At 40.3% G+C, this 26,572-nt stretch overlaps 1 protein-coding gene across 1 annotated transcript; it reads left to right on the top strand.

Annotated features, from left to right (window-relative positions):
- The first annotated feature begins 364 nt into the window (after positions 1 to 364).
- gcgrb (glucagon receptor b) lies at positions 365 to 11,463 on the top strand. The gene is made up of 13 exons (XM_073473885.1): positions 365 to 418; positions 577 to 673; positions 796 to 903; positions 2,417 to 2,505; positions 2,876 to 2,982; positions 3,422 to 3,575; positions 4,127 to 4,286; positions 5,905 to 5,965; positions 6,122 to 6,191; positions 8,651 to 8,739; positions 9,902 to 10,046; positions 10,680 to 10,721; positions 11,041 to 11,463. Exons 1-13 carry the CDS (start codon positions 365 to 367, stop codon positions 11,461 to 11,463), a joined length of 1,599 nt encoding a protein of 532 aa, XP_073329986.1.
- Positions 11,464 to 26,572: the final 15,109 nt, after the last annotated feature.

The following is a 26,572-nucleotide window of genomic DNA, read 5'->3' as shown; positions in this document are numbered from 1 at the left end:
TGCTTTCTTTATCAATTTGCTTTTCTAAATATTGTATTTTCAATGCGAGTAAAAAGTGTGTGTGGTCAAAATCTAGTGTGTGTTGTGAGAGTGTCAGTGAAGCGGTCGGTGTTGCTTGTCTTTGCTGTTCATCGATTCTGGATATCCTCATTATTTCACTCCATCAGTCTTTCAGTTCCAGTTCAAACAACCCCCAACACACACACACGCAAACACACACACACACACACATTTTCCCTGCTCACAAGCTTCTCCTCATCATATCTGTAGGCCACACGGTGAGATAGGGCTGAGACCGCCTCATGTGTCGGGTCTCCTCTGTGTTCTGGTCCCAACCGACCCCCATCCTCCCAGCATCAGTGGGATGTCCCAGGTGTGTCTCCTCTTGGCCTTGCTTATGCTCTGCAGCTGCACAAAGGTACGACTCACAACCTCTCTCTCTTTTTCACACACACACACACACACACACACACACACACACGCACACACACACACACACACACACACACACACACACACACACACACTGAGCTGTGTCTTTGATTTATCACACCTGAAGTTTCCCTCCCCCTACAGGTCTCCTCTACTAACTCCCTGGAGCTTGTGAAGGAGCAGTGGAGCAGCTACAGAACCCAGTGCCTGGACTACCTCAACGCCACGCCCCCCGCCACAGGTGAGCCCCCCCTCCTCCCAGCATGAGCTCACGTCACAACGAGATGCATGCAGGAGAACGAAGTGAGCCTGACCTACTCTGAGCCGAGTGCACAGATTTCACAGCGCTGCTCTCCGCTGCAGGGCTGGTGTGTAACAGGACCTTTGACCTCTACGCCTGCTGGCCTGATGGACTCCCAGGAACTACTGTCAATGTCTCCTGCCCATGGTTCCTGCCATGGTACCGTAAAGGTCTGTGTGAGTGTGTGTGCACAGTGTATGAGGGGAGTGTGATCTAAACATATGTTTAAAGGTGCAGTATGTAGTTTTGGGGAATACATTTTAATCAGGAGTTGACTGATTTTTTTTAAGCCTAAACAAACTAAATAAAGAAACTCTCTTTGTTTTCATGACTGAATAAACAAACTGACCTTAAAGGACAACAACATTTCATACTGTTTTACTTTGTTTATATATTTCTTTATATTTCCCTTGAGAACTTCATTTATTTATTATTTATTTATATTATTTATACCTCATTTATATTGTAATTAGTAAAATTCTGAGTTTGAATTTCTTCTCCAAAATCACATAGTGCCCGTTTAAACTGATCAAAAATGGATCAAATGGCTTTTTGAAATGTCCTTGTCATTTAGTGGGATGAAAGAAAGCAGCAGTCTGTTGGATGACTGTACACAATTAGAGTGTACAATTGGTTTCAAAGAGTAGATGTGGCTTTAACTGGCTGTGAAGGCCAAATATTAGTCAGCTATCACTCCACTCTCAATCTGAGACTGATATTAACACTTCACAGTGTGTCTCTGGGAGCAGCCACCTCTCCTGTGGACTTTCTCCACAGCCCTCCAGGTGAACTGAAGGCTCTGAATTGGTGTGAAAGTGAGCTTGTTTCCGCTGTCTCCTGTTGATTGGCAGCCTGGTTATCACTCTCTCTCTCTAGAATGTCCTAAACCACCTCCTCCATGTCTGCTTTTCTTCTTATTTGTATTGTAAAGTGAAAATCTTTGGAGGTTGTATTACAACCTTGTGTGAGTCATCTATTATTCGTTCACTTCTAAATAAGAATTTCCACCACATCTAATAAGATAAAATGAGGACGTTATGTAATTTGATATCCAAAAGGTCAGAGGTTAAATGCACTGGGACGTCATAATAATCTGATTCTGCGATATTTTTAATAATTCTAGTTCATATAGCATCTTTCAAAACAAGTTGATAAGCTCCAAAACAAGGTAATTATATCATTTACATAAGAATTAGACCATTTAAATAATTTGAATGCAGTTTAGTAGTTTGCTGTGGAGAGAGTGGAACTTTTTCCAAAATGTGATTGTTGTTGTTCAATACAGTTGAAGTTTTCCATAGAAATGATTAGATCTAAAATTACTTAAATCAGTCTGATCCGGAGAGTGGCATGTTTAAAATTTAGGGGGCAATGCTGGTAGACAGAGAGCAGCTATAATGGCTAAAATACCTGGACCAACTGTCTGAAATACAGTGCACCAGTGTGTTCCAGGGCTCAGTGGGTTAATCTGTGTTAAATGTGCTGCCAAATGTCCAATAATATGTTAAAAAAGAAATTCTTCCCGATTCTCTTTTGACGCTGATTTTTTTAACATTCATTTCCGTTTGTTTCAGATGAAATAATGTAACCAAATATTTTTTTTAGAGATGAAGAAATTGTTGTTGGACAGTTTAAATGCCATCGTTATATAAAATCTCAGGATTTGTGTCCCTGTGTGCACAGTTCAGCAGGGTCTGGTCTACAGAGTCTGCAGTGAAGATGGTCAGTGGGCGCGAAAGAATACAAGCGAATGTGAGGACGACCCTGGTGAGGTGTGTGTATACAGTACAGTGAGTTTGTGTGTGCATGTCTGTGTATAAAGACATGTGTGTGTGTGTGTGTGTGTGTGTGTGTGTGTTTGTGTGTGTGAGAGTGTCAGGCCTGCCTTGTGAAATAACTGTTAGCATGTTTAAAGCTGCTTGCAGTGGCAGATGGTATTGTGACTGTCACTGACTTGACACTTTAACTTCACGATCTGAAATCACTCAGCGTGTGAGAACTGTCCCATCTGTTCAGATAGTCTTGAGGACCCTTTTTACATCTTTTGTGCCAGATTTAATCAACTGTGAGTGTGAGTGTGGGGGTGTGTATGAAGGCAGTGCATGGAGGTAACTGACTCTGTCTCTCCTGTTGGTTCTGCAGCAGCATTACGGTCGCATCCTCAGTCAGTTACGGATCATGTATACCGTGGGCTACTCACTCTCCCTCGGAGCTCTGCTACTGGCCCTGGGAATCCTCATCACCTTCAGGTACAACACGTATGAGGAGGAAAGAGGGGAGAGTGGAAGAAACAGGTGGGGAGGTGGAAAGTAACGGAAGGCGGGAAGAATGAGAAAGGGGAAAGTAAGGAGCAAAGGGAAGGAGGGGACTAAGTCAGGATGCAATAAAAAATCAGGGAAAGTAAAAAAAAAGTAGAAAACAAATTCTCCACTTGCACAATATAGTGTGACAAATATCTGCTTTACTAACTGCACATCCTTTTGCTTCCGGTGCCAACTCTACAGTATACATCTATTGTCATCTCAGTGCTTTTACATCTCTAAAAGCATATACGTCATGTAAAAAAGGATTTATGACACACTACATTTCGCAAGTGGAGAATATAGAATGAAAAATACCTTTTAGTCAGAGTAGTTAACACAACATGTAAAAGTCAAAAGCTGTCACACACTGTCACCTCTGCACCAGGAGGCTCCACTGCATGAGGAACAACATCCACATGAACCTGTTTGCCTCCTTCATCCTGAGAGCCGTGTCCATCCTTGTTAAAGATGCCCTGCTGACCCTCACGCTGGACCCCAGGAGCAGCGGTGACACCCAGCAAGCCTGGGTCAACATACCGGTCAGAGCAAACACACTGTGGCTAAATGTACGAGGAACTTTTTACTGGTTATAAAACAGTCTCAGTTTATGCATCTATATGACCTACACAGGCAACCAGACCATCAGCGAGAACATTTTTAAGAGAACATTAAGTAAAATCAATAAGCAATTATCAATCAATCAAATCTATTGCAATAAACAATCAGATGTACTATAAATGTGATTCATTGCTTTTGTGCCAAAGCACAAGAGACATTGGGATTGTATTTAGGCTTATATTGTAACTTCAATTGCTGTGAAGGAGAGTGGACAAAAAGAGAAATGTGACTTGTGCAGGGCAGCAATCCTTGACCTCTGCACTGCAGTTGTGAGTCAATTAGAGCATTGTACTGTGCTGAGTTGTGACTCAGAGGTTATTCGACTGAGCTGAAGCAGAGGACAGCCATGACCTGAGCAGAATTCTGATTTAAAGCAACATTTTCAACTTGTTTTGTAACATCAGAGAAGTAGCCAAGTAACCTTGGCTTATTGTTTGTATCCTCACCACCCCCGTTCTTTGTCATCTGTCAGGCTGTGACGTGGTGCCGTGGTGCCATGGTGATGATGCAGTACAGTGTGATGGCCAACAACTATTGGCTGCTGGTGGAGGGCATCTACCTGCACAGCTTGCTGGTCATCACCGTGTTCAGCGAGAGGAAGTACTTCTACATTTACCTGGCCATTGGCTGGGGTAAGAAGCACAGCTGTTGCACACTGACTCACAAACACAAAGTATAGATTCTCTGGTCATTACAGAAATACTAAAAGTTGTATGGCTGTATTTGTTGACAGGCTAATGTTACTCTGTTTGGTGAGGAGAGTAAACAGGATTCTGGCAATAGTCATTAGCCTGCATTCACATAATTATATGTTGCTCCATCATTGCAACTGACCAATCAGGTTTTTGTAATGCCATTTTGCAAGTCAAAAAGACACGCAAATGGAAAAGTAATCCCTTTGCAGTGGCGGACTCAGGATGTTTGAGGGGAGGGGCGAAAAAAACATAAAGAGCACCAGCTGTGTGTGGTGGGGCACCAATGCACAGAAATGGCACTGTAGGGGCACTTTATCATGTGTTATCTACCTTAGGGGCAACCAAGATGGCACCTAAGCGACGTGTTTTCGACCATAGGGGGAAACAGTGGACAGATAAATTGAGGGGCGATCAGACACAGGGAAAGTGAGGGATGGTGCAGGCGACACTGTGGCAGAGTTTTTTCTTAAGTTACACAATACATTTACGCAGTAGAGCAAGAAATATAAGATTTGTCTCCCTCTTGAACCAGAAAGGACATTTTCTTCACATATATGCAGTAGTTCCCCTTTAAAGTAAATACTGAGGGGTATCTAATACATTTTCATAAGACGCGTACACAAACGTTAAAGCAACATTATGTAGATATTGGCATTTTGTGCAGTTTGGCGCCACCCACAGTTTCTGAGTGCAACACCAGTGTCCGAAATACAAATCCAAGGTCTGTTTGTAGGTGCTAACTACAAACAAACTGAAAACTTGTACCTTGAAGTAAACATGTATGTACCGCTGTGATCCTACCCTCTCACTGAAGTTACATAGTGCAGAAACAAGTGAAAGGAGAGCAGAGCGGCTGAGACAGAGACACCATTCACCCTGTTACAAGACACTGTACCATCAACATGATTTTGAAGCTGTTATTTTAAGGTTAAAAAAGTAACACAGTGTTGCTTTAAGACATAAACTAAACTCTCTTCTCATGATTCTAATAATGTATTTCATGAATAATTTCATATGAATCCTCAGGTCACATAATGCATGCAACATTCAGACGCCTACAGCAGCTTATTTCTATCATTTCAGACCTGTTTTTCTTGAGGTTACAACTTAATTATTTTGAATAAATGATGCCTCTGTGATTACTTTTTCAGCTCGCTATTCTGAGACAGCAATTTCATGAAATAGTTATGCTGAGATTTTTCAGAGACCTTTCAAATCTTCATCGGGTACGAGGAGAGAAGAGAAATATCTGTCTTGAGATGATGAGATTTTAAACTCATGATCATAACTAATGACCACAATGTTTGATGCTGTATCGTGGGTAATAAAATCATGTAGGTGTGATGTGATATTAACTGGATTAAAGAATGAATATAGCACAAACTGTCATTTGTATTTGCTGTGTGCACTAAAAATGAAGCCTTGGAGTGAATGATCAGCAGACCAGGAGAGCATCCATGACATATATGATGTCATCGCTATTCTGGTAAAATGACTTTAGAAAGTTTTACTCAAAGGTCAGTTCACTTTCACATTTTACCTCTGTCATTCTCAGGTGCGCCCCTCATATTTGTGTTGCCGTGGATCACAGTGAAATATCTGTATGAGAACGAGGAGTAAGTCTGCTTTTTAATGGTCACATCAAATGAGAGGTAGTGGATGTACAGTAACAGCTTTTAAAATTCATATTATACTGTTTTAAAATATGTGATGACTATTTCTGAGAGTGAAAAGATCTGATAAGTTATAGTGTAAAATGTGTGTGCCTGTAGGTGCTGGGAGAGGAATATTAACATGGGATATTGGTGGATCATCCGTTCTCCTATATTGTTTGCTTATCTGGTAAGGCTGTCTGTGTCTGTTTGTCTCTTACATTCATATTTTCTTTCTGCCAGTTTGCGATTGAACAATGTGATGACGGAAATTCAAGTCCAGAGTGTGCTGGCATGTGATCGAGCTTCAACACCACACACACACACACCCACACACCCACCCACCCACCCACCCACCCACACACACACACACACACACACACACACACACACACACACACACACACACAGCAGCTGTGTCTGTGTTTCCAACTGTGTCTTGGCAGATGTTGCTGTGAATAGAGATGTGCTGAAATGCAGATCAGACACTTGTTAGAAGAAGGGTTGGAGTAAAAAATGTATTTACCTCGTTTACATAGCATGTAGATAATGCTGACTGTATGTATTAGTCTAACATGATTTATGGCTAACAGTGGTGCTTTGTTGTGTGATCCTCTAGGATACAATGTATTATTGTTGTCATTGTTATTGTTAAAAATGGAAGATAAGGATAAACAAGGTTATTGACTGAAATGAAAAATAGAGCACTCAGTAGAGCGCATACCTCATCCAAGGCCCAACAGTCCCCTTTAATTCAATCAAAGCCTGATTCAATATCAGATAAAACACATTTAAATCCATTAGAGCCAAATTTTATTTGGATCAAAATCAAATTGTGCTTCCAACTGCCACCAAATTCCCGCTGATTTTTTTTCCCATCAAGATCCATGAATTATTCCCTGAGAAAATAACAAAAATGACTAAAAACACAATGTTAAAGAAAGTGAGAAAAAATTCCTATATCCAACAGTTATTGCGGTCTATTCTGGGCCGAGAGCAATCCTCCATCCAAGTTTGGTCGGAATCCATTCAGTAGTTTTTGTGTAATGCTGCTGACAAACCAACCAACCAACCAACCAACCAACGGGTGAGAACAAAACCTCATTGGTGGTGATGAATATACCTTAAAAAATCTGAATTGAAATACATTTTTCTCAATTTTTCATTCATTTTCAATCATTGCAGGCCTTGACATACTGCTGCCAGTTTAAAAAAACCCAAAAGTCACTGAACTAGTAGTGTGTGCAAACAGTCCCCGCCCCTCAAACAGTAGATGGTTTGACCCGTTCCACACACCTCAGCTCTTAAACCAAACACTGTAATCATTTCTCCACAGTGATTTCAAGACTGATGTAATACAGTTGGAGAAATTTTTATCAACTTTGTCATCTTATATAATTATATAATCTTCTTTGTTGTGTTATTGTTTTTATTTCTTTGGGGTATTTTCATTTTCTTATGTGCAAAGTTATTTGAGATAGTAACAGTGTTTTTGAGTGTTTGTACTGTGCTGCTGTACACGATACTGGGAAACACATCACTTGAAGGTTCGTAGTCCTATGCATGGTGTCAAGTGTAAATACAAATGTACAAATCTGTTCCCTCCAAATTCCGATAAGTTCAATTAAAAAGAAAACAAAAAATCCTCCTACATCTCTTGCTAATTGGCCGGAGGTCTGTAAGAAAACAGCAGAGCGAGCAAACAGGTGCAAACATTCTCTGCTGTATGTTTTGTTTTTCATTTGAGTCGATAACTGTGCCTGAAGGAGTTTTTATGAATCAACAAATCAAAAATGAATAAAAACACTTGCATAGATAAAACTGGAAACAGCTTCATAATAGTCAGAATCAGATTTTGACCTCAAGAAACTCATAATTTATAAAATTTCTAAAGATTCCCTTGACTATCGCATCTCTCTGGCGTTCACACTTGCACACGCACACATGCACACAGCCACACACACACACACACACAAATAAAGTTGTGGAATTCCTTGTGTGTTTCCTGCCTCTTGTTCCCATAGAGACAAACAACATTATGGATGGACACACTTATGAGCACAAGTGCACACAGTAACAGTTGCAACCTTTGTGACCTCATGCGAAAGCGTACGTGCACACACACTAAAATATTCACAAACCCATACGTTTCCTGGGCTGTGTCGGTCACACAGTGTGTGCACTCTGCGTGGAAAAATTCTCTTTATTGTCATCGCAGAAATAGTTGCCATATGGTTGTGTAACAGACGTAACGTCATATGTCATCCTCCAACAATCCAAACAACACCACCCTGCAGTTCAACACGCACACATTCACACATAAGAAAAAAAAAAAGGGTGCACTCAAACACACACATTCACAAAGACACATCTTTCAAGACAACATACACATGTTACCAAACTTGGAGCGCTTATAACTTGAGTGCTGTAATAATTAATGTTCTCTGTCATCGGAGAGGGTTCTGCACTAGATCATAATGTGTGTGTGAGTGTGTGCTTGTCTGTGTGTGTGTCCAGTTCAAAGCACAGAAAGACTCAAGACATTTTTGGGAGTGTCTTTTTTTAGAAATGATGTCATCTCAAACTTGAAGAAGATATTTTGCAGATTATTATTATTTTGTTTATATTTTAATTCTCTTCTTATTTCAGATAAACTTCTTCATATTTATCCGAATTATCAAAATCCTGATGTCTAAACTCAGAGCTCACCAGATGAGATACACTGACTACAAGTTCAGGTGAGAGAAGTATTTCTTATTCTGAAAGAAAAATAAAATGTGTCTGGAGACAATGAGCTGAAAGACGTGATAATTATTCACCGCCATGAACGCCCCTTAGTCTAATGCTAATAAAGAAACTCTGATTAAACTGTAGCTGCTTTAAAATCTTAGAAATGAGCATCTTACCACCCTGCCTTTCATTTCAGAACTTTATTTTGTTGAAGACCATAATCAAGTGTAATACACACCTGTCAGCCATAACATTATAACCACTGACAGGTGATTGATTACCTCTTTACAATGGCACCATGATGACCCCTCTCCACCGCTGAAAGCAGCTACAATCAGCACGTGAGCATCAGAATTTAACCACAGAACACTGAAAGAAGGTTGTCTCTTCTGATGAATCACGTTTTGTTTTACATCATGTGGATGGCCGGGTGTGTGTTCGTCACTTACCTGCAGGAAGAGATGGCACCAGGATGCACTATGGGAAGAAGGCAAGCCAGCGGGGGCAGTGTGATGCTTTGGGCAACATTCTGCTGGGAAACCTCGGGTCCTGCCATTCATGCGGATGTTACTTTGACAAGTTCCACCTCCTTAAACAATGTTGCAGACCAAGTACAACCCTTCATGGAAACAATATTCCATAATGGCAGTGGCCTCTTTCAGCAGGATAACGCGCCCTGCCACACTGCAAAAATGGTTCAGGAATGGTTTGAGGAACACAATAACAAGTTCAAGGTGTTGACTTGGCCCCTAAATTTCCCAGATCTCAATCCAATCGAGCATCTGGGAGATGTGCTGGACAAACAAGTCCGATCCATGGAGGCCACCTCACAACTTACAGGACTTAAAGAAACTGCTGCTAACGTCTTGGTGCCAGATACCACAGCACACCTTCAGAGGTCTTGTGGAGTCAATGCCTCGATGGGTCAAAGCTTTTTTGGTGGCAAAATGTGGACCTACACAATATTAGACAGGTGGTTATAATGTTATGGCTGATTGGTGTATTTCTTTTGTATGTTTGTATACTTTTATGTTTTCTTCCAAAATGACAAAAAGGTCTGTTGACAATTGAATCCTACCAGATGACAATGGAGGTCACAGACCTGTCTGGTTTCCTGTCATATCTTTTCTTTACAACCATTTCCTGTTTCCCTTTTCTCCTCTGATCTAGATTAGCAAAGTCGACTCTGACTCTCATCCCCCTGCTGGGGATTCACGCCATCCTCTTCACCTTCGTCATCGACGAGTCGGTCCCTAAAGGCTCCATGCTGCGCCTCATTCGCCTCTTCTGTGACCTGCTGTTCAACTCTTTCCAGGTTGGAGCTAAACCTCACATGTTACTTAACTTTCACTTTTTCACACATCCATCCGTTGAACATCAGTGTGTTTCTCTGTGTTTTCTCCCTGTATGTCTCTTTTCTGAGGCATCCAAGATCATTAAACAGAGACCTTTGATCATATATATACAGTATGTATATATTCAATCCACATTTGTGGCATTTTTACAGCACTGAGCATTATTCAGTTATGGAAACATATCAAATAAATATTTCTGAGTTTGTATTTTTATAGCCTTTACTTATTAAAATTAAAATGTTGTATTTATGAATTTGAATTTATTTTCCAAAACTACATGGTGCATCTTTAATGTAATCAAAATGGTCCATATAGTTTATTCTAAAAAAAAAAAACCTTCACTTTTGAGTCGTCCATTGCATTTTGGCCATATGAGCCCCAGTGCAGTGGAATGGCTCTTTCATACGTTTTCAATAATTTACTTTTGGGACAACAATGGAGTTCTAGAGCATGAAGCCATACGTTATATTTGTTGATTATTGAAAGATTCAATGTTTGGAGCTGTGTACTTTAATACAAAGTAAAGACTGAGTAATAGTAAAAATGTCTTTTCTAGTATGACTCAACTGTTAAAACTCTACGTTCTGTTTTAGGGCCTGCTGGTTGCCATCCTGTACTGCTTTGTCAACAAAGAGGTAAGAGATGTGCAATCATATCGAGCACCTCCTTATTTTAATCTCTGCCATCGCTGCAGTTTCTTCCTCTCTCTTCATAGAGAAGATAAATTATCTGCCCTTTTATATCTCTAAAAGCTCCATCTTTGTTCTAGTTCCACTTGATTCTTTTGTCTACAAAGTGGGACAGACACAACGTTATCCATCTGCTAATCTCTAAACCTTGAAATGTAGTCTTTGGCAAGAGACGTCCATCTGATGAAGTGCTTGGTGTCTTACTTAATCTCCATCACAAACCTTCATGCGTCTCTCCTCTATCTGCCAACCCATCACTCCTCAGGTGCAGTCCGAGATGTTGAAAAAGTGGAAGAGGTGGAAGCTGGGTAAGGACATCGATGAGGAGTACCGCCACACCCACAGCCACACGCCGCACATCAAGAGCGGCAGCATAGCCACTGGCAACCTGCCTGATCTCCAAGACAACAACACCAGCGACCCTAGTGGCGACTCGCCTCGCCTCAACAAAGCTGACAGGGCACCCTCGTGCTCCGCCGCACCCGAGGAGAACCGCCGACTGGTTGTCTCCTACAGCAACGGGACAGGGAAAGGCCGGCCCGCCAACAGCAGGCACACCCTGCAATTCTCTTTCCTGCCACGCAGAGTCACCGCCAGTCGCATTAGCACCGCCACAGAGGACGTGTGTCTGGAGGAGAAGGCACAATGTTGCACAGATCCTCTGGAAGGAGAGGAGACTAATGTCTGAGAACAGCCTCCTCTGAGCCCTCATCACGAAAACTCTCACTGATTGTGCTTATCGTCGTTTCAGTGTTTATCATGCACCAACAAGACGGCATGGGTGAGAAGAGAATGAGGAAGTGACCCACACAGATCACCACTGCATAACATTGCAGGAAATACAGTCACCCGCCCAGGTGCAAATGAATATTTATTATTTTTGGGACCTTGAGCAAATAGCGCTTATTGACTTCAGACATCAGGAATGATTCAATGTGTTAAATGTGATGTGTGTGTGTGTGTGTATGTGTGTGTGTGTGTGTGTGTGTGTGCATGCGTGCGCGCATTTGGAGGACTGCCATTTCACCACTGACCCTACTCACATCTTTCCATCTGTACTGCTGTTGCCACTGTGAGTCAAGCTTGTGGTGTCGCTGTTTGCAGCAATGGACGCTCATTTGTGGTACTCTCTTACAAAAAACCTCTTAGTGTCAAATTTTGTACGTTTTTTGGGTTTTTTTGGTGGGGGTGGCGGGGTTTATGAACCGAAAGTGGACTTCAGCATGCGTGACTCTTATCGTCTGGTTCATGGAGATCAGGATAACGACAGAACTGAGTGGTTGACCAGAGACTGCTGCAGAGGTTGGCTGCTTTGATCAGAAAGACTGTGCTGTGGTGTTTAAGTTATTCTTGGTTTCAAATGAACAAAGCCAAACGAGAGAAATATAATATACCGTGATGAGTTTCACATCAATTGAGTAAATCTGGCACCAAATCCATTCTTTAATGCACATTCCTGCCCTCCCTCTTTGTCTAGTCCAGTGGTTTCTCAAAGTGGGGTGCAGGGACCTTCAGGGGACCTGAAGGGGGTTCCAAGGGCTGACCAGCTAAAGGAAATGATTTATTTTCACTTTCCAACCATAAATAAGAAAATAACAGAATGTGTGACTTTCTGTAAACAGACATCTAAAAGGACAATTCTTATCAGATGAGGGACCCTGGGTACAAAATTGTATCAAATGGGGGTTTGTGGTCTAACACCACTGGTGTATACTAACTCCATCATTTGCCTTTTTTAAACAGATTTTCTTGACTGAATGTTATAAGAACAATGGAGGAATATGGGTGAGACAATATTTAAGTGTATATATGGTTTTAGAAGTACACAGTATGTCCACAGCTCCTGGATTCCTACAAACAGGAGACATAGGCCGAAGATATACTTGCTTTGTCCCCATGATGGCTGGCAGGATGTGACAGGTCCGGGGCAAAGATGTTATATTAAATCTGGACACAGCGTTGGAGGCAAAGCCCCATTCATTCCTAACCCTAACCCTAACTTGAATTGAGATTAAATTATTTAATTGTGCGGCTTCTCTAGACTTTCCAAATGTTATTGGACCAAATGGCCCAAATTCTGATAGTGAAACAAGTCATTTTGCGGGGGTTGTGATGCAAAAAAAATGTATACAACATTTCACAGATGCTTCTTTTACAATGTTAGCTTATGGGAAAAAGTCATTTTGGGCTGCAGTGCATCACGTGACAATGTAATTACACGGTTTGGCCACTCCGAAAACTGGCTTCATAGCCTGGCACTCTTCCTGGTGGCTTGGTCAGGAGACGGTAAACACATCAGCTTCAGCAAGGACAACAATGGAACAACAAGCTCATGTTTGCCATCTAGTGGTATCCTCCAGTAACACGTGTAGTGTACAGGCAAGTACATCTGCGTTCATGATGCAGCCGGTTTCTACGTACCTGTGTGGTTCGACAACAAGTATACCTCTGGCCTAAATTGAAACTTTTGATTTGTCTTCATGGACGAGAGCACCACATTAATAATGTAGGAAGCACCTGATTTCATTTTTGTTATTTTCTTTCGCATTTCTGATCTGTGCTCGCAGAAAGCAGGATGTGCCATGTGGAACCACTTATATCATCATAGGATTAAGAAAATTGGCGTGTTTGAAACGTTTAGATTCAGTTCAAGGATGGACAAGATTCAATTGGTGGTATTTTCCAAATGTGATCAATTTCAGTCACACTGGAGCCAGCAAGGATTCTTCACAAAGGGATTCCTAATGAACCTTTAGAGCAAGGATGGCACAAACAAATATTCTGTTTGAAGTGTAAGAGAGAGCACTAGAAGCTGTAAATATTGATGAAAGTGAATATTATAAAGACAAAGATGGCTGGTTGGAGGGATGTGCTGTTGTTAGATGTTTTTGCTTGCTGTCCGGGTGACTCAAAAATGAAAAGTTATCTGACTAATTATCTTGAGAAAAGACTCTTGTTTCACTGAACATGATTGTACCTGTCCTCTTATTTAAAATGTTGCAATTGTCAGGAGGCTCACAAAGCAAACAATGTCATGAGAGAACGCAAAACGTTTTATATAAAAAGCCAAATTGATGTGTCTCACGTGTCTCTGTGGATCCAATTAAACTGAATTCTGTCAGCAAGAAAGTGTCATTACATATATTGTGTCAATTCAACATATAAGAGAGACATTAGTGTTTCAAGATAGTCGTCACTGACACACACCTTCAACACATTAGTGACATTTAAAGTTAAAATGTTGTACTTAACTGACATTTTCTGGAGGCTCTCGCTGCAGAAATTTCCCACGGCAATGTTTTTAATATTGGCTGAAAAATGTGACAAATAAATTACTCAATGCATATCTTTGTGCAGTTATTCCACATCATGTTTGACTGCAGAGACAATCAGTGGACTCACTATCAATCACCATCAGCATGTTTCCATCGATAACTGCAACATGAAATCGTAATGAGTCATTCGTGTGTTGCTGCGCAGAAGGTAATAAGTCGTCAGAGGATTAATTATGTTTTGGTCACGCACCTATGTTGAATAAAGTGTGTGTATGTGTGTGCTGTGATTGATCTGGAAATCTCTCTGAAAACGCGTCCCTGCCCATTCTTGTATTTACATATAACAGAGAACATAAACCACTGGAGGCAGCTCTCTGTATGGCTAGGATAAAGCCAGCAGAGATTATGATAAGACTGGCTCCCAATGGCTCTCAGGGGGATAGCCTGACTTTCATATGTAAAGATGGCAGCGATGGCAGAATATCATGTGGTCTGCATCGAAGAAATGAGAATTTAATGTCTCTTGTTAGCTTCAAATGTGGATGTATTGCTTATTTCCAGAATAACCATCACCATTTGGAAATTAATAAATATGTTCAAGATTTATAATAGATTATTTGATTTTATAAGAATTTTGAAGATGTAAATATAAGAGATCAATACAGGACAGTAACATGATGAAGTGACAGTGTTAGCAGCCATGGACATAACTATGAAAGCGACAAACAGGGCTAGAAAATTTCCCAGATTGTCCTTAAAACCTTCAGGGGTGTCCCCTTCAAGCGTTGCTCTCCAGAATGTTTTTGGTTTATTGTACCCCCAGTTGTCACAAGGTCTCGTTAAGGTTATATAGGTCTGTCGCCTATATAACGCCAGTACCTTCCACTCCACCTCCAGATATGAAAGGCAGCTCATATATGACGCATGTTGTAGAAATGTTGATATGACACCTATGTATACATTTTCAACATCTCTGTGGTTTGCAGAAAATTACTAAAAATGACTTAACCTAATAAATCAAAAACAGATCATATCATTGATTTTGTGCTGACACTGCCCATGCAGGAAACATCTTTTTTACAAGCTGTCACATTATTCTCTCTGCCGGGACCAGCTCATGGTCTGGAAGGGCACTTGTGATGTTGCAAGTCTGCAGGGAGGATTGTGGAAAATTCATTATGTAAACAGTTAGGTCCCTGAAAACATATTACAGTGGTCAAAATATCTTCCATACATCCTCTGTAGAACTCCCCCTCGGGACAACTCTGCTAAAACCATCTGTTTCAGCCCAGACCCAAAGCCAACAGGTCTGTAGATGTGTGAAAACATCTGAAATCCAGCGCACCAGCGCTCAGAAAGGCATGATATATTTATAGTGAGGAGAGGGCACCTTGTACCATAGAGGGTACTTCATCATGTTTCATCTACCATAGGGGCATCCAAGAGGGCACTTTTGCCCCCCCCGCCAGTAAGTAGGGACCTATAATCTAATGAAATGTGTGAAAGTTGAAGTAGTGGAAGCTGTGATTGAAAGGAGCTGGAACAGACCATCATTATTGAGTGCCATCTTCACAGCACAGGCTACTATAATTACTGGATGAATGATTAAATATATAGCATTTAATATTGGACCAATAAATATTTAAAGGCTAAATCCAATTTTCCACAATGGTTCCCTGACCTTTAGTGGCTGCAAATTGGTTTGAAATCACCTGCTTCACCATCATCTTTTCCTGTGTGCATGTGTGCTTGTGTGTGTGTTGCATTCACAGGCAGATCTTCTATGTGAATCCCTGTTTCTGTCTCTCTCTGTCACTGCAATTCCTGACTTACTGTGAGCTAAAACTGGATAGGAAGTTGTATACACGTGCCACACGAAGTCAAGGGAAGTTATTTTGGGATTAGCACAAAAACACCTCAGAACAATGATACAGAAATGACAAAAGAGCAGAATGTTGTAAGAATCAATCAGTTGTGACAGGTCTATTGTGGAAAGTACTTGAGTCCAAGAACAGGGTGAGGCTTAACAGTCCGACAAAAGTGAAGGAAGAGGAAAAAACAGCGTGTAAAAGTATGTGTGTGTGTTTGTTGGGGTGGGTGGGGTGTTGCATAAAAGCCACCTCATGACCACGATTCAATTTGATCTGCGATATGAATCAAATTTTCCCACTGCAATACTTCAGGTACAGTGATCCTTCTCTTCACGTGCAGTGTTTACTTGTATTTCTTGAAACCACCAACTTCAGGATACTGTGGCTCTAATGAGCTGAGATGGCATTCCATTTTAGTTAAAATAAATAAGAAATGCTTAATATAAAAACAAACTCATAAACAAACACAGAATGAACTCTGGATGTTGGTTTTCCTGCATGCCACAACTAAAAAAACAAAATAATTTATATTCTTTGTCCTGGCAACTTATCCCCATTAATGCCAATGTATTCAAAGTATACAGTGTTTTTACAGTTTTTCTGTGCCCATCTCTGAGAGATGAAGAGGGACAAAACTGCTTTTATCAGCTGTCTGAGTGCTTGGTGAAGTAGTTTGAATTGCGGACCACAAATTACAGTTGTGTGTTCATTTGTCACACTCGAACTGTGTTTTGGCTGCTCTGGCTGAACTTTTCCAATCATCTGCGTTTCCCTAAGTCTTGAGATCCCTAAAGGGCCATCACACACAACTTCAGTGTAGCCCGACAGCACTGGTCGTACAGGCCGGACGAATGATGCAGAATGCAGATGACTGATGGTTCATTAAGTCCTAATATATGTAACAGCAATAGAAGCAGACAGAGATAGATGCTGAATTCTTCCACACTTGGCTCAGACTTCCATAACTGCTAATGACTTGTCAGCTCATCTGCCAGAAAAGTGCCACTGCTGCACCTCACGCCAGGAAAAGGATCTCTCCTCGACCCCGCACCGTATCCTTCTATCAAACTAACTATGTCTTTAACACCCTTGTCAGACAGGATGAGCTGCACTTTTCCCCCTCGTATGTACATGACTACAGAGTCTGCATTTAAATGAGTAAGAGAGAAGAGATTAGTGTGCACGACCAGAAACACGACATATTAAACATTGATTGATATGATCACTGGTTACCCAAATGACAGCATGTGGAGGAGGGAATGACCAGCAAGTTAATAACACAGGATCAACTCACACTAGACTTTGTGTCTCAGCTCTCTCTTCGGAGAGCTGAAAGCATGTTCCTTCTGCTAGCTCACCATTGACATCGCCCTGACAACATAAATAACTTGAGACATACTGTACACACACCTGTAAAGCTTTGTGACTGCATCTTGCTCTATCGCGGTTAAACATATAAAAAAGTGGCATCTATGTAGTTCCCGTTACAAAAAGTGTCACTGGGATCACATTTTGCCATGACAACACACACACACACACACACACACACACATAGACAACGTTGATGTTGTAGGTGTTGGGTTGATGAAGGTGTGGCATCTCACCTGACAGGAACAAAGTACTCATTGCCCCTCTTGGATGACCCTATAGGAGTAAACATGAGAAAGAGCCCTGGTGGCCTTGTTTGAGTTAATCGATCACAGTTACTGCATGTCTTCTTTTATTGTTTTTTCACTGAGTAGTCTTGCAGTTAAAATGGACTTTACACATCAAAATCAGTTCAAGAAAAAAAGTCTCAGAAAAAACCTGTGTGAACCTGTGTCATCTCTTGGCTTATTTTAGAGACAATAAATCACATAGAGTGGAAAACTTAATTTCAGCCGACAGTTTGAAAGATGAAAGATGTTATTGTTGGGCTTTATTCGAAGTGTATGGTCCAGTGTTTTGGACACAAACAAGGGATCCTGCATTGACCATTCATGCTCTCAGTTTGTCTCTGGAACTCTCAGGAGAGCAGTCTTCATGTTTGCTCAGGTGCCTTGTATGAAGGACAAACAAGTTGAACAATCTAAAAACCAACCATGGTCATTTTAAACTGCTGATTCAGAGTCAAAACAGAAACCTCTGAGCCAAAAACAGACCATATCTGATTACATATAAATTAAAGTAGATGTAGTGTATTGGCAGTCATTGGGTCCCCTAGGGGCCTTTGCTGTGTTAAATCACTACTCTTATCTCCTCTCTCATACTGTGGCCTGTATAAACAGTAGCACATTTTGGGAGGCTCTGCAGTGTTTGTTCAAGGTTTCATTAATGACAAACAGTTTGGCCAGTTTGCGGTCACCAGCCTCTTTAGTCATCCCATATAACTGTATATGTGTGTGTGTGTGTTCAGGGTCAGAGTGGTAGAGACAGACATGTAGTAGTTAGAGTTCAGCGAAGGGGAGTGAATGTAAACACGGAAACTCTTCACAAGTCTATTAAAATGCGTTTGTGTGTGTGTTTGTGTTTGCATCGTGTTTCGGAGCTTATCATTGCAACATGTTTCTCTATATGTGGATAAAAGAAATTCCATACTTTGAAATGTAAAGCCATATTAAGCACGGATGGAATCTGAATTTCAAAGAGTAGCAGACTGAGCTCAGATTCCCACAGGGAACATTTAAAGCATCAAAGCTTCCGGGTGTTCTGACATTACCCAGGTTTGTTAGGTAGGGACAGCGAAGAAACAAAGAAATCTGGATTCTTTTGGAGGAGATCAAATGTAAAATGTAACATTTTGTAATTTAAGTACACAAAACATGAAGCTAAAGCAAGCAGCCAGGTATCCTACCCGGACATAAGGACAAACAGGAAAAAACAGCTAGCTTGCATTGTCCTAAGGTTAAAAAATACACCTACATTAATAACACATCTGATGAATTAGATTTTTAATGAGGTGTTGTGCCGGACTATTTCTTGGCCGGGAACAGTGACTTCCTGGAGTCTAAGCTAGTTGTGAGGTTTCATATTGTTTTTATGTTCACTATTTCTGATCTTAGCACCCTTTAATGAATACTATTTCCCAAAAGCCTAGACCATCATAGGTCGAACAACATGGCTTGAGTCCATTGTTGAATCAAGGATCTAAGGTTAGTTCAGACACGTCCGTAATAAACAGCAGGGCAAAGAGTACTTACAGCTGCTGTGAACTTCATATTAGCTAACTTCTTGTCCGTTTTGCACTTTGATACCCCGTCCCGCCTCTTGACTTCACAACGTGAACGCGTAGCAAACAGGAGGTTTCTGCTCTCTGCTCTCCTAGCAGACAGGACCGCCTCTTTATGGAGTTCTCTGTCCTGATTGGATAAAGTAAGCAGGGATACCAGAAAATGTCTTTTCTCTTCTACTGCATGAGCATGGGGAGACGAGACATGGGCTACTGACCAAACACTCTGCAACAGATCGCTGTTGGAATTTAGAACTATCCAAATTTATTTATAGAGTTTACAGAAAAATTAGAAGAGATTGCGTTGGTAAATATAATCGATATGGATGAAATTAAGTTAAAATAAATGTGGTTACATGGACAATTTTTATACAGTCCAAATGAAATCAATCTGATGAGTGATTCCAAAGTAACTTCTTACATGGATGCTAAAAGATTATCCAAGTATTTAATCAGAATACCACTTTTACAAAGTGTTTCTCCCCTTTGCAAATCGCCTAAATGTGCTGGAAATATAACAGAACACAATTCAATTTGTGAATTCAATTTAAGTCCCCTTTATTGATCGGTGCATCAGACTGTACTTCAACATTATTCATTTTTAAACACCCGCCAGTGTGGGTAGTTTCTTTTCCTTAGGCCAACGAGATGTAGCCTACTCAGCAGTTACCATCTGCTTTGAGCTGATCACTGTACGTAAGCCTATTGGTTCAATCACTACTATTTTATCTGCCATAGATTACATACATGGCATAACAAACACTCTAGCCTGCTACTCCTCGCAAGTGTCTCACTTTAAAAAGTCTGTGTGGAAACAAGCACTACATAATGATACTATCTTCACACCTGTCCCTTACAGCAGCCATATTGTAAATACCCTCATATCAATACAATAGGTAAAACATTCAAATGGATGATGTTTATAAAAAGGTCATATGGTTTGCTTTGACACTGCCAAAACCCAGCCCACAGAGCAGTGTGTATGTAATGGCCCACTTCTTATGAAGTTGTTTTCTCATGATAAATGTTCTCGTTATCTTGGGAAAACCAATTTGTTTGTTCTATGATAACGACATAAGTAACTCGTTATCTCTAGAAAACAAATAACTTGTCACAGAAAAACTGAGGAAATATTTTGTCTGACCCATGGCTGTTTAGGGCTTCCGCAGAGAGTAACGTTCATGAAGTAAAGTTCATTTTTCTTCCAGCTCTGGTTGTCAGTCAACATTACAGAACATAATCACCAAAAACAGAGGTCAGTACCGCAGATTGCCTCTGCAGTCAGGTTGATAAACAGGTGTGAGGATAAATCCACTTTTTTATCCCAAAAGTTAGTTAGTAATCTCTGAGCTCTCCTCTCGGTGGTACAGAGTTCTGGATCAGAGCAAAACTCCAGATGTTTGTTCTACAGAGGTTTCTGGAGCAGCGGCTCCCCACTCCACAACATCTTTGTTTTTTGTTTTTGATAGAGAGCCCCCTTGCAGCAGAAGTTACATATTGTACGTTTAAATAAAAACACTGGTGTATACGTGTGAGTCTTTCTGTCTGCCTGTATTACATGCACTTGAATGCATTTGAACACCTGCACATTGTTAATGCTGATCTATCTCAGGTTTATGAGGAAGCATGAATAATCAATTAAGACACCTGCACTCAAGTACAATCATTGCCAATTTCATTAAAAAATCCCTTTTGCTTATGATGCACGAGAGATGGTCTAGAAAGTGTATGTGTAGGAGAGGGAGACATACTGTACGTGTATGTGGGAGGAAAGATTACGAGGCTCATCATCAAGTGTAAACATTAATTAATTGGGGTCACTGTAATGAACTCTGCGTGAAGTACATATGACTGCAGTGTGCACGCCTCTGAATTAATCATGCTGTTACACTTTAGTGTCCCCCAAGTTCTCCTCAACATTTCGCTGCCAGCGGAGCCACTTCACATGCTCTCAGATGCTTATTATTATGTCTGTTTAAATCATCAACATACTTGATGCCTGTGTATGTACAGTTGAGCCCTTTCTAAAAGTTATACAGATTTTTTAATGATTATTTTTTAAAATCAGTATGACTATAATAGTGAGGCTCTGAGGCCAGTGATGTTAAAAGATTCGTACAAATAGACCAGGAATCTGTGTAGAATTGAGACTGCCAATAAGCCAAATCAACATGAATTAAATGAGACAGTGTGCATAGATTAGTTTTATAGCCCACAGCTGCTGCAGCATTGACGCCGTCTATCCTCCTCATCCCTTCATCCTCTCTCTGTGTCGCTTGCTTAGTCTGCTGATTTTCTCCTCACTCTCTGCTCTCTTAGTCCTGTTTCTCTGTACCTATTCATATTATCTCTCTCTAATAACTTTCTCAGCGTCCGAAGGGATCTGCCGACGCATGACGAGCAAGGAGGGAGCCTGAAGCAGTTTCTGTTCACACCTCCTCTTTACAATTATTGAAAAATTCAGCTGCACTGTGTTCACACTTATCTGTATCCTACATGCCTGCTTATATTTGTTCTTTTGTTTTTTTCTGTTCTCCCTGTTGAAATAATCATGTAATTTATTCTCTTGTTCTCTTCGTTCTTGCTGTGCATGCAATGGAAAATTCAGCAGGCTTTGACAAGGAGGTCTCGTTCCCTGAGTGCATTTATCTCCTTTTTTGTCAGTGAATGAAAACAGGTGGGGGGGCTCTTAATATGTGTAATCAAAGGGAGGGTGCATGACCTCCTGTTTGTGATTTTCATAAGATGATGATTAATGCAGTTATACTTTCCTTTGAAAAGCCCATTCCCAGATAACTTAAATGAGGACCTGATGTCTCTGATTTTATCAGACTTGTGTTGTTTTTAAAGGTGTAATTTGTAGGAAAAAGCCAGAATTTGGAGGTAGCTCCAAAACAATAGGGGGCAGCAAATCCTCTTACTGCTGCTCACTATAGTGGACATGCTACTCTCAGTTACTGGGCTGTAGCGTCGAGCTTCCTTGCTAGTTAGTGTTACCAAATAGCTCACTAAGCTGTGCTGAGCTAAGTGGCCGTATTGGTTGCATTGATTTAATAACAGTACCTAGACAGCTCCGCCCCGCCTCCAATCTGGGCCAGTGGCCACTTGCAGTATTGCAGGGAAAAATTCCCCAGCTGCACAAAAAGCATTCCCCCCACTGACCACCATTATAAAAGAGTTGTCTGTAAAACTGTTGACAGGACACCAAGAAATGCAAACAAGGTCGATTATGACTCTTATGATACTGTTTTATTATAAATTGTGTATGTAGTATTATAAATTTTTGATCCATGGAGATTTTATATTGGTAAATCGTTCCTCCAGCTGAGAAAAGCAATATCCGTGACGTCATCACAAGGTAAGGTCTATGCAGGGAGTGGGAACTTGCGGGGCCAGCAGGGAAAAGTCTACTGCGTATATTCAATGGGCCGCATAACCAGAAAGTAAATGCAGAAGCCAGACATTTTTTTCCCATATGCATGAGGTGAGCAATTCGCATTGGTTTGAATGGCCACCTTTTTTGCTAGTTCTTACTAAAATTCATGATTGGCTGACTGGAGTCAGCTTGCCCGGCAACCTTGGATGACAGGGGGTAGTCACGGTTGACAACCGGCTTCCCAGTGAACATGACTGACTCCAGACTGGGACTTAACACAGCCACTGAGACTGAAAGATGGCAGTTATTAGATGCCAGTTTGAAGACAAGGGATAAAGTACGGAAGTGATTTACAGCGGCTCTTATCTGGACCATGAGGAGGAGACACAGCTGTAGAGGCACAAAGTTTCAGACGACGAGAGAGGGCATCTGCAGAAAAAAATGGTGCAGCTGGAAAATCATAGCTTACACAATGAATTGAGGATTTTTTTCGACCAAACCTTAGCTGTTTGTGGAAACCAAGACAGTTTTGATGAGTTTTATTTGGTTTCTTTCCAGTTTGAATTAAGTGTGTTTTCTGTTTAGTTTAATGAGGCAATTCTGTTTGTCTTGAATTCAGGCGTGTAGGGTTGCAATTTCCCCTTTAGTAAGGAAAATAGGTGGAAAATTATCTCCTGTCTTGATATTTTGTGAGTTTATGAGCTTATTAAGCTAAGTAGCGAAGTCACCACTTTTACAACTCTTTTTAAAACGGGTGCATCTTGTGGTATTATGAGACAGGATAGGGGTGGGATAGCTGGTTAGCACGCTAACTACAGTAGACATCTCTGCAACACAGTAGATAGACGTCTTTGACATAACGTTAGCACTGCCAACAAAGTTAACTAAACTAAATTCATATAAGAGCATGTGTGAAGATATTCTATACCCTGAATCATAAATTGCATTAAAAAAATCACACCATCTGAGAAGATACAGTTAAATAGACCCAGAATTAATGAGACTGGCTGAGAGATAAGGGTTCAAGAGGGTTCAGTGCTTGGGGAAAAAGTGTCTGAGTGCTTTGAGGTGAAAATGTGCTATAGTGGTATAAAAAAAGGAATTTCTTAAAAGACACATGGTCTTTCCTTCTGTTTCATCTTTGTTTTTCTGCATTTCTGTCTCCTTGCTTTTTACTTCTTTCAATTCCCTGATTTAAATCGTTTCTTTCATCGAACCAAATAAAATGTGTAAGAAAAAAAAAAGAATGACCATTTCTGTGCAAACGGCCCTTTCTTATTTTCACTAGCACAAATGTGAAATGGACCAAAGCCAAGGTGAAATTATTTGGACTTGATGACATTCACTGACTTTCTCAAATCATCTTTTTCCTCACCTACCAATTTTTCCTTCTACTTTCTTTCTCATCAATTCCATAAGTCTTCCTCTCAATGAGCCATAAAAAAGGCTCTATGAGCACTTCATGCTCGGGTTAATGGAGCATGTAAAATGTTGGGTACCTTGAAGACAAGATGACAAAGCAAAAGGTGAAACTTGAAGCCTGGTGTTTTGTAACATGAGGAGGTCCACTGTCAACTGGATTATGCATAAATCTTCAATAAAAAGGAAAAAAAGCAATGAACTTGTTGGGGACAACTTCGCAAATTCGATTTTTGCGTTTCTTGTCCTTTAAACTGGACTGACTGATATGAAAGAAAAGATAAATTTATTTGCTACCTTTTAGGTACATAGGTTTCTTCAGCATACTCTATACTCTAATACTCTAATAATGTGTCTAAGCTTGAGAGAAATACAAACTATCTCTATAAGATTGCCAAAATATGAAACAGAGCCAAATGGTCATCAGTAATGGCCTACGATTAAAAGCTGGAAGCTGGATGAGCTGTTTATTGCTCTACCCACTCAGTGCCAAGTTATTTATCCATCCCACCAATGGGATATGTAGTCATAATGGAATCTGTGGTAATTGATGGGAGCAGCAAACTAATATTTGTCATATTCATCAAAGAAACAAGACTAGGAATCTGCAACTATGCCTCTGTAAGGCCGCAGATATGCCAATCTGCATACAACATTAATGCTGTTGTGTTGACGTTAAACAGGTGTAATGGAAAAACTGTTCAGCACTAACCACAAAGAACAACTGAGGTTGATGTGAGCATTTTGATCAAAAACCAAAGTATAGACAATTTTAACATTTTGACTTGATGACTGTAGGCCTAGATTAAAGTCAAGGGATGCTACAATTCATCTGGAGGGAGGCATGAATGTCTCCACCAAATTTCATGGCAATCCACCCAATAATTGTCAAGATCTTTCAATAAAGAAGTAAAAAGTTAAACCTCACGGTGATTCATGGAAAGGTCAAATTAAGGAGAATGACATCTCCTTCGCACCACTGATATCTGTACCAAATTGGTGCTAAACCATATAGTAGATTTAAACAGGGTCAGTAAAACTTTTGGACTGCTGGTGGTGCTAAACGAAAAGTCTGAGGCTCACCTAAGTATTTGAATGTATTCTGTCTGGACCTTGAATACTTACCTGTTTACCACAGAAATCTTTCTTATAGTTGTCCAGATATATTTTACTCCAACCGATAAAGGCCAACTTTTTGGTGGTACTACAGAAAGAGTCAGGGAGTCATCAAAGATACTAGGATTCCTCCTCTGGGGACACTGAATGTTGACTAAACAGTACAAAAATTTCATAGCAATCGATCCCACAGATCTGACAGATTGACATTGCCATCCCCATAATCAGTGAATGTAAGTTCAGGAACAAGACCACGCCACTCTCCCCCCACTCATTTACCACCTGGGCCATGCTAATTCAACCACCTATGACTCTCTAATTCTCTGAATCAGAGTTCAATGTTCCTCACAGCAGTGGATGAGAAAGAAATTATAAATACTGTTACATAATGTGCAAATAAGACATCTAAGGACTGTGATGATATTGATATGACTGTTGTGAAAAGAGTGACTGAGGGGATTTCAAAACCATTAACATACATCTGTAACCTATCATTTCAAACGGGTACATTTCCAGACAAAATGAAAATAGCAAAGGTCATACCTCTGTACAAAACTGGGAACAAACACCAATTCACAAACTACAGACCTGTGTCATTACTATCTCAATTCTCTAAAATTCTAGAAAAACTTTTCAATAACCGACTGGACAGTTTCATAAATAAACACAAATTACTCACTGAAAGTCAATATGGATTTAGATCCAACAGAGCAACATCACTGGCATTAATCGATTCAGTTGAGGAAATTACAAATTCAATAGACCAAAAAGAGTATACAGTTGGGATATTCATAGACCTAAAAAAAGTTTTTGATACAATAAACCATGATATATTATTCAAGAAACTAGACCGGTATGGCATCAGGGGAAAAGCATTAGAATGGATCAAGAGCAACTTAACTAAAAGGAAGCAGTTTGTGAAATTGAGTGATGCTTGTTCAAAGTGTTTGGACATTACCTGTGGCGTCCCTCAGGGGTTAATGTTGGGCCCCAAACTCTTCATACTTTATATCAATGACATATGCAAGGTATCAAAAGTTTTGAAGTTGGTTTTGTTTGCAGATGACACAAATATTTTTTGTTCTGGCAGTGATCTACAAATTTTAACACAAGTGATTAATACTGAATTGAAAAAATTAAAAGCATGGTTGGACAAAAATAAACTATCATTAAACCTGAGCAAAACAAGAATAATACTTTTTGGCAATCATAGAACAAATGTACAACTAGAGATACAATTAGATGGGGTTAGTATTGAAAGAGTAAATGAAATCAAATTTTTAGGGGTGATCATTGATGACAAGATTAGTTGGAAATCACAAATTAAACATGTACAAACCAAAATGTCAAGATTCATCGCAGTATTAAATAAAGCAAAACAGGCACTGGATCATAAATCACTCCGTATTCTATATTGTACGTTAGTTCTTCCATACCTCATTTACTGTGTAGAAGTCTGGGGCAATAACTATATGACTACAATACATCCACTTCTAATTTTACAAAAGAAAGTAATACGGATCATTCATGGG

Source organism: Pagrus major, chromosome 1, assembly GCF_040436345.1.
Source record: "Pagrus major chromosome 1, Pma_NU_1.0".
NCBI classification, from domain to species: Eukaryota; Metazoa; Chordata; class Actinopteri; order Spariformes; family Sparidae; genus Pagrus; species Pagrus major.
Note: the sequence above shows the minus strand (reverse complement) of the source record. Positions and strands in the feature narration are given on the sequence as shown.

Bases quoted from the DNA above. Each gene is read 5' to 3' on its own strand.
- gcgrb (XM_073473885.1), top strand. From the start codon at position 365: ATGTCCCAGGTGTGTCTCCTCTTGGCCTTGCTTATGCTCTGCAGCTGC. The intron at 674-795 runs GTGAGCCCCCCC...TCTCCGCTGCAG, and splicing joins CGCCACGCCCCCCGCCACAG to GGCTGGTGTGTAACAGGACC. The intron at 6,192-8,650 runs GTAAGGCTGTCT...TTCTTATTTCAG, and splicing joins CTATATTGTTTGCTTATCTG to ATAAACTTCTTCATATTTAT.